The sequence below is a fragment of the Diabrotica virgifera genome, chromosome 1, assembly GCF_917563875.1.
Source record: "Diabrotica virgifera virgifera chromosome 1, PGI_DIABVI_V3a".
Taxonomy (NCBI): domain Eukaryota; kingdom Metazoa; phylum Arthropoda; class Insecta; order Coleoptera; family Chrysomelidae; genus Diabrotica; species Diabrotica virgifera.
The window spans coordinates 3,691,308-3,704,540 of NC_065443.1; the positions used below are offsets into that span (position 1 = coordinate 3,691,308).

The window sequence follows — 13,233 nt, forward strand, 5'->3', positions numbered from 1 at the left end:
ATTGGTAGAGCATTCAGCTACAGATCGAGCGGTCTTGGGTTCATATCCGGGCCATTCCTATTCTTTTTTTATTTTTGGAAAGTGGTAAGCAATAAAATTAGTTTAATATTTAAATAAAATAAAAATAAACTGTTGAAAGTATATTTATTTCGTTGACATCATATAATAGAAGTATGTATAACTTCTTACGTGCGTACAAAGTACACACACATTCTTTTTTTATTTTCCTTTTGTACTATTCTCTCTGCTTGTGTTAGTTTTCTAATATGGGTTTGATCTTCATTTTTGATTTCAAGTTTTCTTTTTTGTGTAATTTACGTTCATATTGTTCTTTTCTGGTTTATTCTTATACTTATGTATTTGACATTATTTATTCGTTTCTTTGCTTTTATCGTATTTTATGTTTCCTTCTATTATGTTTTGCTCTCTTCTGCGTTGTTCTCATCTGTTTTTATTCTACTCGAACACCCAAAGACTCTCGGATATCAACTCAAATTTAACGAAATCAGTAGTTTGAAAAAAAATCGGAAGGAAAATAGGCCTAGATCCCGCGTATTAAAAAAAAGTTGATTCATAGCAAGCTGAAAATTTGTTAATAGCTTAACGGTGTCTCGTCGAACAAACTTTAATGTATAGGAACACTGGAACAGGGGATGTTTTAATTGTGGAACAGGTTAAAAATTTGGAACGTCAGACTACGAAAACGTTCCATGCATTTTGTCGGACAGAACTTCCAATGGATTGGTTACCCTTTCATTAAGAGGAAACAGTAGCGATCAACAGGTAGCGAAAACGCGTTCCAAGATTATGGCTGTAATTTTGAATATTTTTTCGCGGTATTTGGCACACGTATTCGTAATATAATAAAGAATGGCGGTACAGAGCCCAATTTGAAAAATATATTAATATGTGGAAATTACTCTGTAATTAAATACAATATTAAAAAAACGAGCCTGTACCGCCATTAAGAAGAACAAAAAAATACACTTTCTTCAAATAAACTTTTTTATCCGATGCCTAGATTTTGTGTCATTTTGGAACTACTAAAATTTTTTATTTCATTAGTAGTTCCAAAATGACACAAAATCTAGGCATCGGATTAAAAAGTTTATTTGAAGAAAGTGTATTTTTTTGTTCATCTTAATGGCGGTACAGGCTCGTTTTTTTAATATTGTATTTAATTACCGAGTAATTTCCACATATTAATATATTTTTCAAATTGGGCTCTGTACCGCCATTCTTTATTATATTACGAATACGTGTGCCAAATATCTCGAAAAAATATTCAAAATTACAGCCGCAATCTTGGAACGCGTTTTGGCTACTTGTTGATCGCTACTGTATCATTTTAAACTCTCATGCAAAGATCAGATTGGTATTTATCACCAACTGGGAATTTTAATACGTCTGACAAGTAGAACATGTCAAATGACAGGAATTATGACAGGGATAAATTGCAGTCTCTTTTTTTGCATGAGAGTTTAATGAAAGGGTAGCAAATCAATCGGAAGTTCTGTCCGACAAAATACATGGGACGTTTTCGTAGTCTGACGTTTTAAATTTTTAATCTGTTCCACAATTAAAACTTCCCCAGTTCCAGTGTTCCCGTACATCAAAGTTTGTCCGACTAGACACCGTTAAGCTATTAACAAATTTTCAGCTTGCTATCAATCAATTTTTTTTTGTGCGCGGGATTCAGGCCTATAAGTAATAATGCTCATGCCTGAACATAAATCACAAAAATAAAAAAAATTGGCGCTTAATAGATACTGAAAACAACACAATCTGTGGAAAAACAACTTCATCATCAATCAGACTATACATTCAAGTTTATTTCCCTTTCAGGTTTCCATAGGACCAACAAGTTTGATGTCTTTGTTAACTGTATCGTATACGATCGGGAAACCGGTAGAGTACGTTGTTTTACTTACATTTTTGGCTGGATGTGTGGAACTGTTCATGGGACTTTTAAATTTAGGTAGGACAAAGTTTATCAACATTTAATTACTCTTCGTTTTTACTTTACCTGAATCAAAATATAAGTATGGAATTTAATCAAAATATTTACTATGGAACCTCTAACGCGAGAATTTTACTGTCATCGTTGCATTTGGTTGTCTTTTTAAAGACAGATCACATGCTATGATTTTTTTGTGACGGATATTCTTGAGTTGGGATTGATTTCATGTAATCGAATGAACTATCTTTTAGTAAAGTCGTCCCAGGAACGCAACTCATAATTATTGGCGATATCATTTTAAAGTCTTCTACTTTAAAATGTATAATATACGTCTGAATTGCCAATATAAATGAGTCAGATTAAATAAATTATTAGAAGAATTTTTTTACTTAGCAACAACATTTTTGTTTATTTTAGTAGTATTTTGTATTTTGACAACGAAACCCGTTTTGGGCTTCGAAACGTTAATAAAATCATTTTTTTGGTAAAATTGTGGCTTATTCCGATTAAAAATAGTTGATTATAAAAATGCCACAAGGAAATAGCTTCAGAACAACAAAATATAAGTAATTAAAATTTCATGACTGGTAATTAAAATTTCTCAGCACGATAATTGTTAAATTAGCTACCTGTCAATGACCCCAACCTTCCAGAGCTCCGGAAGAAGCAGCTGCTTACCGGTTCTGGCCACCTCAAATGGCTTAGAAATTTTACCTGTTTCGAGAAAAGATGCGAACCTGGTTTTGACGTCACCTTATCTGAGTGTATGCAATTCTATTTATTCTATTTATTCCAGACCAGGTCTAAAGAATTGGGAGACACAGAGCCGGAGTGCATTTAAATAGAATTGCTTAGATTTTACGGTCATTCTAATGCTAACAGTGTGCGCTTATATGGTCGGGAGATATATGTATATAAATTATATTTTTTAGTGTAAATAGTAAAGTTAATAATTTAAATAAACTAAATTTAATAAACTAAATTTAAATAAACTAAAATAATAAACTAAATAAACTAAGTGTCAATATTCATTAATAATAAATTTAAATGGCTGCTAAAAGCACTACATTGGTGTCAGAAGTGGAGTATTTTCAAATAAATTGTGTGAAAATGGCGTTAAGAATATGTGAATTAAAGGTGATTGATTTGCGGCAGGAACTGGAGACCGAGAATAAAATTTAACGTGCTTCAAAAAGGTGGTTTATATAAAATTTAATTTTTAGGTTTTGTAGTGGACTTTATATCACCATGTCTGACTTCTGGATTCACATCTGCTACTTCTATAATTATTATAACAGCGCAGTTGAAAAATCTCTTCGGAATAAATATAAAAAGCCATAACGTTCGACAGATACTTAAAGAATTCGTTCAAAAAGTTGACCAAATTAAACTGGCTGATACTGTAATGGGATTTAGTTGCATTATTTTCCTTTTAATATTTAAGGTAAGCCAAATGAAGCTTTATGTTGGCCCTAAAATATCCGTTATTATTATCTTTTCAGTATATAACCACAGCAATCAAACCAAAAAACCCTACATTGAAGAAATTTCTGTGGTTAATGTCTATATCGAAGAATGCCATCACAGTAACGCTGGCCACCATAGTGTCAATGTATTATAGTCAAAGTGGCGTTCCTCCTTTTAAAATTACTGGAACGGTTCCCACGGGAATTCCAGAAGTCAAGTTTCCTTCATTGACTGCTCAAAGTGGCAATCAGACGATTGGATATACAGATATGTTGGCAGACTTGGGTGCTGGAATTGCAGTAGTGCCATTTGTGGCCGTGTTGGCTAATGTAGCTATTGCAAAGGCTTACAGTATGTATTTTGATTTATCTTAAGGGGTAGGTATGTATGTATAAGCTTTTTATACCCATGGCTAGATGGATAATTTCCATCGTTTTCTGTTCTTAGCTGTTAGCTTTCAATATCTAGTTCTCAGCTCTTTGATATCTCCCATCACTAGGTCTCTCCATTTATTTTTGGCCTTCCTCTCTTTTTGTGCGCCCAGGTATATATATATATTCGTATGAACTTTACACATTGCTAAAACATACAATAGATTGTAAGAATATAAATGAAAACATTAAAGGCGGATATTGCTACTGTGGAGCCATTCCATTGCCTCAGGAGTTAGTTCGTGAATTTCGATTAAGCTTCCTTCGAATTGTGTGGCTGGACATTCTTGTGTAATGTGGTGGACTGTTTGTTCAGCAGCATTGCATTTGTCACATAGCGGGCTGTCTGCGATACCCCATTGGTTAAGTGATTTATTGCACACTCCATGACCTGCCCTGATTCGGTTCAGATTACACCATTCTCGACGCGGAAGAGAGAAACCGTTGAGTTTGACTGTGGGATTTCCTATTAGGTGTGCATTGTTCACTTCTTCGTTCCATTCGCTTATCCAATGCTCATCGATTGTGAAATTGTTTGGAAATTGTTTGCTGTTCTTGTTGGCGGGTTTCGAGATCTCAGCCGCAATTGGCCCTGGTTTAACTGATCTATGTCGGTATTTATTGGCAATGAGGGATTCTTTTGACATTTCTGGTATTGTGATTTAAGGGCAGCTAACCGTCGTGTTTTGGTTGGTGCAATGTTGCTTAGAACTGGAAGCCACTGAGTTGGTGTGCTTTTTATGGTCCCCGTAATATACCTCATTGTCTGATTTAGTTGTGTGTCTAGGAAGTTAGTATGGTGACTGTTTAGCCAGACTCGAGCACAATATTCGGCTGTTGAATAGACTAATGCAACAGCGCTTGTCCTGATTGTGTCTGCATTGGCTCCCCAAGAGGTGTTTGCAAGCTTGTGAATGAAATTATTGCGAGTTTTTACTTTAGCTGCAGTTTTATGTAAGTGTTCCTTGAAAGTTAGAGTACGATCCAGTGTTACACCGAGATATTTTGGATTTGGCTTATGTTTTAGGGTAACCCCTTCGCTTTCTATGTTTAGTCTGTAGTTCACTTCCCGGTTATTTAGATAGAAGGCAGTAACTTCTGTTTTTGTGGGATTTGGCTGAAGGCCCCATTTTCTAAAATATGTGTTAATAGTATGTAAGTCGCTTTCTAGGATAGCTTGGGCGTTCTTGCGCCCAGATACTCTTCAACCAATATTCTTCACTTGTCTATTAATTACCTTGAATTCTTTCTAGATGTCGGAGCCATTCTAGTTTACGTTTTTTCACTACTTTTTTATTGGAGGGTTAGCTTACAATTGGTACACTTCTACATTAGTTCGTCTTCTCCAATCTTCCTCTACGTTTCCATCAAACATAACATTGGTGGAAAAGTAGCGGAAGAATGGAGATCAACAACTGATCAAATTTTTATGTTAAAACAAATCCTGATCTACGTTATGTTTAAGTTAAAACAGATCCAATAGACTGAACTGAATTAATAAAAAACACTAAAATAATTCCAAGTGCCAAAAATTTTTTTTATCTTTAGTTACGAGTATGTATATTATACTTCAAATAAAGGTCTTATATTCTTTTGTAGGTATTAATACAGTGGTAGATGCGTCTCAGGAGATGATGGCCCTAGGTTTATGTAATATACTTGGTTCTTTTGTTAGAGCTATGCCCAGTACTGGTGCCTTCACTAGGTCTGCTGTAGCAAGCCATAGTGATGTACGAACACCTTTTCAAGGACTTTATTCAGGTAATTTGCGTATGTTGTATACAGGGTGTTTCATTAATAATTGTCCATATAGTAACTGGAGAAACCTTAGCACAAAATACGAAGATGTAACCTAAAACACTTAAATAAAATGTTGTTCCTTACTGAGTTACAGGGTGTTTTATCTTAAAATTTAAAAACTATTTTTGCACAGCATTTTAAAACTATTCGACTTATCTTTTTCATACTTGACAGGAAGTGTAGGTACTATACAAGCTACTAAATTATGTTAAACAAACGTTTGTGGCTATTACCAGAGGCGTACGACAGGGGATGGTGGATGGTTGACCCTTCTCAAATTCTACGCCACTGAAGAAATTAGTATTTTAGGGCCATTTTTAGATTCTCCAATACTTTCTACGTAAATAACATACTCTTCATTGGTAATGATAAAGTCATTAGTTTTCGAGATCTTTGAAGTTAAAAATGAAACGACACGGTTATTTTGATTAATGTACTGTGTCGCTTCATTTTTATTTTCAAATATCTCGAAAATTAATCAGTTTATCGTTACGAATGAAGAGTATATCATTTACATAAAAAGTATTGCAAAATCAAAAAATTACACTAAAATAGCAATTTTGTCAGTGGCGTAGAATTTGGGAAAGGTCAACCAGCCACTATCCCCTGTCGTACGCCTCTGGTAGTAGCTAGAAACGTTTATTTATCTTAATTCAGTAGGGTGTACAGTACCTACACTTTCTGCCAAGTATGATAAGGATACGCCAAATAGTTTAAAAGTACTGGGTACAAATAATTTTTAATTTTAATCAATATGAATCGTATCATAAATTAATCAAAATAACTGTGCCGTTTCATATTTAACTTCAAATATCTCGAAAACTAATGACTTTATCGTTACCAATGAAGAGTGTATTATGTACGTAGAAAGTATTGGAGAATCTAAAAATGGCACTAAAATACTAATTCCTCCAGTGGCGTAGAATTTGAGAAGGGTCAATCATTCACCATCCCCTGTCGTACGCCTCTGGTAGTAGCTAGAAACGTTTGTTTATCATAATTTAGTAGTGTGTCTAGCAGTCGCACTTTTTGCCAAGTATGAGAAAGATAAGTCGAATAATTTTAAAATGCTGAGCAAAAATAGTTTTTAAATTTTTAGATAAAACACCCTGTAACTTAGTAAGGAACCACATTATATTCAAGTGTTTTAGGTTAAATCTTCGTATTTTGGGCTAAGGTTTCTCCAGTTACTATATGGACAATTATTAATGAAACACCCTGTATATATTGTTAATATACAGGGTGTCCAGAAACTCTACCGACAAACGAAGAAAGAGGATTCTTCATATAATTTTAAGACATTTTAACCCAATTCGCTTAGTCCGAAAATGCTTCCTAAGGGAGCTAGAGCTCTTTGAAGATGGCGTTTTGTAATTAGTTTTTCTTAAATACCTCCAGAACGCTTCTATTTAGAAAAACAAAAATAGGTGCGCATATTTATCTTCCAGAGATAACTCTATTCCATCCATTGCGAATTTCTGGTACCGATCATAGGCGTCCGTTTTGGGTAGGGCAACGGTTATTTTATTGCCTAACTTTTTTGTCTTTAATTTTTAAGCATTTTTGATTCTGAATTATTAAATTGTGACATATTCTAGTACTAAAAGGTACTCTTGCTTTAAGTCGATAGGATACACCGTTTTCTAGAAAAATCGATTTGAAATTTTTTCGTTTCTTGAATTTAAAAAAAAGCTATTTAGAAAGACGAAACCTGGTACATTTCTTTATATTCCAGAGATGAATCGATTTCATTAATTGCAAATTTCCAGTATCGGTCATAGGCGTCCGTTTTGGGTAGGTCAACAGTTATTTTATAGCATAACTTTTTTGTCTTTAATTTTTAAGCATTTTTGACACTAGATTATTAAATTATAAGGTATTCGAGTACTAAAAGTTACTCTTGCTTTAAGTTGATAAAATACACAGTTTTTTTTTAATTTAAAAAAAATTTTTTTTTCAAATTCCAAGAACAAAAACTTTCAAATCGATTTTTCTGGAAAACGGTGTGTCCTGCCGACTTAATGAAAGAGTACCTTTTAGTACTAAAATACCTCACAATTTAATAATCCAGTATCAAAAATGCTTAAAAGTTAAAGGCAAAAAAGTTATGCGATAAAATATTCGTTGCCCTACCCAAAACGGACGCCTATGACCGGTACTAGAAATTACAGTTATACCGGGAAAGTAAATACGTATACAAATGTTTGTTTTTCTAAATAGAAGAATTCTGGAGATATTTAAGAAAAACTAAGTACATGACGCCATCTTCAAAGAGCTCTAGCTCCCTTAGAAAGCATTTTCGGATTAGGTGAATTGGGTTAAATTATCTTAAAATTGTCTGAGGAATCTTTTGTCTTCGTTTGTCGGTTGAGTTTCTGGACACCCTGTATATTAGGAAACTGCAGAACGAAGCGATCAAACTTAGAATTGAGTAGCCAGGAACTGATGATAAATGAATCTTAGATTGTGAAATATAAGGGAATACAAATATTTTAAAGTATAGTGAAAATGAAAAATATTAACATAAATATTTAAAATAAAATCTGGTTCTACAGGGTGTCCCGGAAAATAGTGCGTTCCTTAAAGGTATAGGTAGTAGGCACCATGTAGAACAAAAAACTCTTATAACATTTTTTTCTAAATGCAACCGTTTGACCAAAAAATTAAAATGTATTTTGGTAGGCAAATTTAAATCTGACAACTATGTGCGGTACGCAAATTTAAGCATAGACAGTCCCATGTAAATAAATAGATAGAAGATAGATAGTAAACAGATAGTTTTAAAGAATCCTGTTTAGTGTCAATGCCGAAAATGTTTTCGAATAATTACCTATTATGTTATTACCTATGAATGGTGTTTGTGAAAGGTTACTTGAAACATCTATTCGGTATAATAATTATTTTCAAGTAAGTACAACTTAGTTATTTCAGTTCACAAGTAAACAAATTACTGAGACATTATCTGGTGTATTTAAGTTCAACTGTAAACTATTAAAACTATGTAATTCAGTTAAAGCCCTCAGCAATACTCAGCATTCAACCCATTTAAACCTTACTAAATACATAATACTAGTTCAGTTAAAAGATGTGTTTTTATGTTAAAAGATGTGTAATTCGTTTAAAATTATGCAATAGGTATTTCAATACATTTCAAAAGAAAATAATTTTAGTAAACAAATAGTAAATACATAAGTATTACCTACTATTAGGTTGGATTATTTTAAATACTGTTAATCACAATCACAAACGAGTTCTTATTATGTTATTATTCCGTAGTGCGTACGATGTTGCCAGTTTATTAAAATTTCCAAACATTAAAATACAGGTATATGGAAAACAATGTTAACTGTTTTTTGGAAACGGTTAACTTTAGAAAAAAATGGTATAGGACTTTTTTGTTCCAAATTGTGTATTCTCTCCATACCTTAAAGGAACGCACTATTTTCCGGGACACCCTGTATATGTCGGATCTATGCAGACCACACTGTTATTTTTGTAGACAGTTGGAACAGCTTACAGCAACTAATAAACAAACTCAATGAAGTAAATGAAAGATTTGAACTACAAGTAAACATATCAAAAACTAAATTTATGGTCATCAGCAAAAATAAAATTAGAGATGTCCAACTGCTTATCAAAAATACACCAGTGGACCGAGTAAAACAGTATACCTATATTGGACAATAGTAAACTAGCAATGGGATCACTCACAAGAACTAAAATTTAGATTCTATAAGGCTCGGAGTGCATTCAACAACATGGCCAAACTTTTTAAAAGCCACAACTTAATCTAGAGATAAAAGTAAGGCTCCTAAGAGGTTATATCTTCTCAATATTATACTACGGAATTGAATCCTGGACACTCACTGAAGCGACGGAGAAAAAACTTGAAGCCTTCGAGATGTGGCTATATAGGAGAATCCTAAGAATATCATGGACGGACAGAGATAACCAACGAGACCGTACTACGAAGAATGGGAGAGAAAGAGAAATGATGTATACGATTAAAAGGAAAAAGTTAGAATATCTCGGACACATAATGAGAAACGGCACTAAATACAGATTACTGAAGGTAATCCTTCAAGGCAAAGTATTCGGAAAGCAAAGAATTGGGAGAAGAAGAATATCATGGTTAAAGAGCCTGAGGAAATCATTCTCCACAACAACAACTATAATCTATTTAAAGCATCAGTTAATAAAATAATGACAATGATCTCGAATATTCGAAACGAATAAGCACCAAAAGAAGAGGATATGTCGGATCTAGTCGTCCAATACCGAAAATAGGTACTGCTAGATTTTAGATCTGAAAATCACTATACTCAAGTAAATATGTACTTATATAATTTAAAAACATTTTTATACATATAAACGATTACTTTTTTAGGGACAGTGATAGTTTTTGCCCTTAGTCTCATGGCTCCTTACTTCTATTATATTCCAAAAGCCGTTTTAGCTGCAGTTCTAATCACAGCAGTTAGCTCTTTATTGGACTATAAGATACTCCCAATTTTATGGAAATGTAACAGTAAGTATATTAGTAGATGAGTCTATTTTATCCATATAAACATTAGCATGGGTATAAAATTCATTGAGGTGAGGAGGGTTGGTCCAGGTAGATCAAGAACGAATCATCCGAGCCCCAATGCTCTCCAAGCACTTCTTCATAATCCCCTCATACCACGCTGATGCACTATGAGAGGTTCTCTTTCTCTCTCTTCTATGGCGCTAGTGGGGTCCTGGCCTCCCTCAGCATCCATATCCAAGTATCTCTGTTCCTGGCTACTCTCCTACAGTTGTTCATCCTCAATATCTCGTTAGCATCGGTTCTAACTTCTTCTATCCACCTTTCTCTTGTCTTCTTACTGGCCGACGTCCCACTATAGTTCCGCTAAGCATTCTACTTGGTGTTCTGTCATTATCCTTTCATCTTTGTATTTATGCATAATTTGTTATATAATGAGGGGTTACTATCATAATCATGTGTGTTTGTCACGTTAGAGTCTTGAAAAAACAGACTTCAACTTGACGTCTTCTGCGCGTGAAGTCCAGGACAGCGTGAGGCGCTTTAGGCCAGTTGTCTTCTATCTCTTGTCGTCTCTATTTGTTTTGTGTGTCCGATCATCGAGTTTCCATTAGTCTACCAGACCCATTCGGTTGAGTAGACTCTGCTGTTTGGGTCCTGTGTTTCCATCGGTGAAAGGCATCATACCGTATGATCTCTCACAGGATGTATTTGGGACGGTGCATTTTAAAAACACACAGCTGAAATTTTTACGCAAGGTACAGAAGAACCGTTATTGCGCATGCGTAAGAATACAGTACCAGAAAATTCGACAATGGCTAAGAACATACATCGTACCGTCCGTGAATAGAAATTTCGAATAAATCAATAATCGACATGATACAAAAACTGTCAAAATTGCTGATTTGCTGCATAGAAGAGTGCAGAGGTGACTGGGGCCCCAGATTCGGAGACAACAAAAACAGTGAGTACCCTCTTTTTTATCAGTTGTGTGTTTACAGGATCATCATTTATCTATCTATCTTATCAATTTATGTTATTTCACGAACATAATATTAGCAGACCTATAAAACTACAGTTCACGAAGGAAACAATCAAATATAAATATCGTGTGCTAACAGTGTATTAGTCCGACGAATTTTCTGCTTGCTTTGTCGTCCATCTGGTCTAATACTCTGATCTGTTGGGTTTTTCTGAAAAATATTCTTTCCGCTATGTATTGATGAAGTTTGCTGCTTCTCATAATGCTCCGTTGTTGGATCTTCTTTCTGTTCGTCTTTCAAATCTATTCCCATGCGAGAGATACGTATGTCAGGATGGGTAGTATGATGCCGTTGATGGGCCTTGTATTTGTTATGAATGCTAATTTGATTCTTCTCCTAATTAGGCTTGTATCAATTTTAAATTATGTACTGTTCTTGTAATATGGGATGTGAACATGAGTCCCTTGTCCATGATAACTTCGAGGTACTTTGTTTCATTTGACCATCCGATGCGGGAGTGTGGAACATCTCTAGTTGTTCGACTGGTACGCCGTGTCTCTTCTTAAACATTACTGCTTGGTTTTCTTGTGATTTACTACAATTTTCAATTGTATAGGACCATTTTTCTAGGGCGTCTAGTGCTGTCTGAAAGTTTCTAGTTGTAATCTCTAGGATTACAACTAGAAACTCAGTTCCATGTGGTACTCCTGTTTCCGGATTAGCGGGATGGCAAAATACAATAATTGCAATTATAAAATAAATTACAATTTCAGTTGGTGATTATATTATTATAGTATTTGTGTTTAAATCTAGTTAATATATTTAAATGTATTTATATGTAAATATTTTTTAGAGGTAGACCTTTTCCTGACCGTGGGAACATTTATCATAGGCACTTTCTTTGGTGTTGAAGCTGCTCTCGTTTTAGGAAGCATTTTAAATTTATTGATTCTACTTAAAATGTGGTCGAGACCCAAGATAAATACTGACGTCAAAGAGGTAAAAACGATGTCAATATACCTAGAAAATCTTGAAGAAAATCAGATATTGATTAATAACTGAAGTATCTTCGTAATATTTTTTTAGATAATAGAAACTCAAATGAAGTATCTTTATTTAAAGCCTGAATTAGGTCTTTACTACCCTGGTGCTGATTATTTAGCTGAATGTATAAAGAAGAACAGAAACGAATACCCATCTTTACCTATTGTTTTGGATTGCTCAAATTTTCTTAGACTAGATTATTCAGCAGCAAAGGTTAGTGAGTTATATACATAAAAACAGTAACCTGTACTTATAGGTAGGTAGAAACCTAAATTTTTACATAATTTTGACTAATTTCAGACACTCATCAATATCCTACGAATCTTCAATTCTAACAAAACAGTCTTCGTGATGATCAACGTAGAAGACAACATCCTCAACACCATGAAAACTATCCCAAATTCCAAATCTGTTTTAAGATTTTGCAACAAGACCAAAAGTATTCCAGAAGTAATCGTTGTTAACGAAGAAGAAGAAAACGAAGAAGATCTTCTATTAAAGCTGAATCGTGACATGAAGTCAATAGAAAAGTCTCTAGAAATTTTGCAAATGTTAGAGATCGATAATAGTAGAAGTTCTTCGACCTGTTCTTTAGGTACTACTAGTACTAAATCACCTGTTAGTGAAAATACCAGAAAATTTTCTGTTCGTAGTTTAAAATAGTAATAAGCAATTGAAGATGTTTTTGTTTACAATAAAATTTATTTTTTATAAATGATTTATTTACCTTACTTTTTATACTTATAGGCTTTCTAACTTACCTTAGTACAAAAGTTGATAATAACCTAAATACAGGGTGTCAAAGTTAAATTTTTATTTTATTTATTTTTAAATATTTCCTGACGGGAATGGCACAACAACACAAAATTTGGTAAGTGGTGCTGGTACTGTATACCCTACCAAATTATGTTAAACAAACGTTTCTGGCTACTACCAGAGGCGTAGGACGGGGAAACGCGATTGGTTGACCCTTCCCAATTCTACGCCACTGGCGGAATTTCTATCTTAGTGCAATTTTTTTAT

The 13,233-nt window shown here is 33.9% G+C and overlaps 1 protein-coding gene across 2 annotated transcripts in view; it reads left to right on the plus strand.

Moving 5' to 3' along the window:
- LOC126886867 (sodium-independent sulfate anion transporter-like) overlaps nt 1-12,928 on the plus strand; it is a 33,294-nt gene extending 20,366 nt beyond the window's left edge. For both annotated transcript variants that reach the window (XM_050653990.1, XM_050653994.1), the window contains exons 3-10: nt 1,846-1,978; nt 3,184-3,404; nt 3,463-3,778; nt 5,458-5,619; nt 10,046-10,186; nt 12,020-12,165; nt 12,253-12,423; nt 12,511-12,928. In XM_050653990.1, the coding sequence (XP_050509947.1) occupies nt 1,846-1,978; nt 3,184-3,404; nt 3,463-3,778; nt 5,458-5,619; nt 10,046-10,186; nt 12,020-12,165; nt 12,253-12,423; nt 12,511-12,873 (1,653 nt within the window). In that variant the 3' untranslated portion in view covers nt 12,874-12,928. The remainder of the gene's footprint in view (nt 1-1,845; nt 1,979-3,183; nt 3,405-3,462; nt 3,779-5,457; nt 5,620-10,045; nt 10,187-12,019; nt 12,166-12,252; nt 12,424-12,510) is intronic.
- Nucleotides 12,929-13,233: the final 305 nt, after the last annotated feature.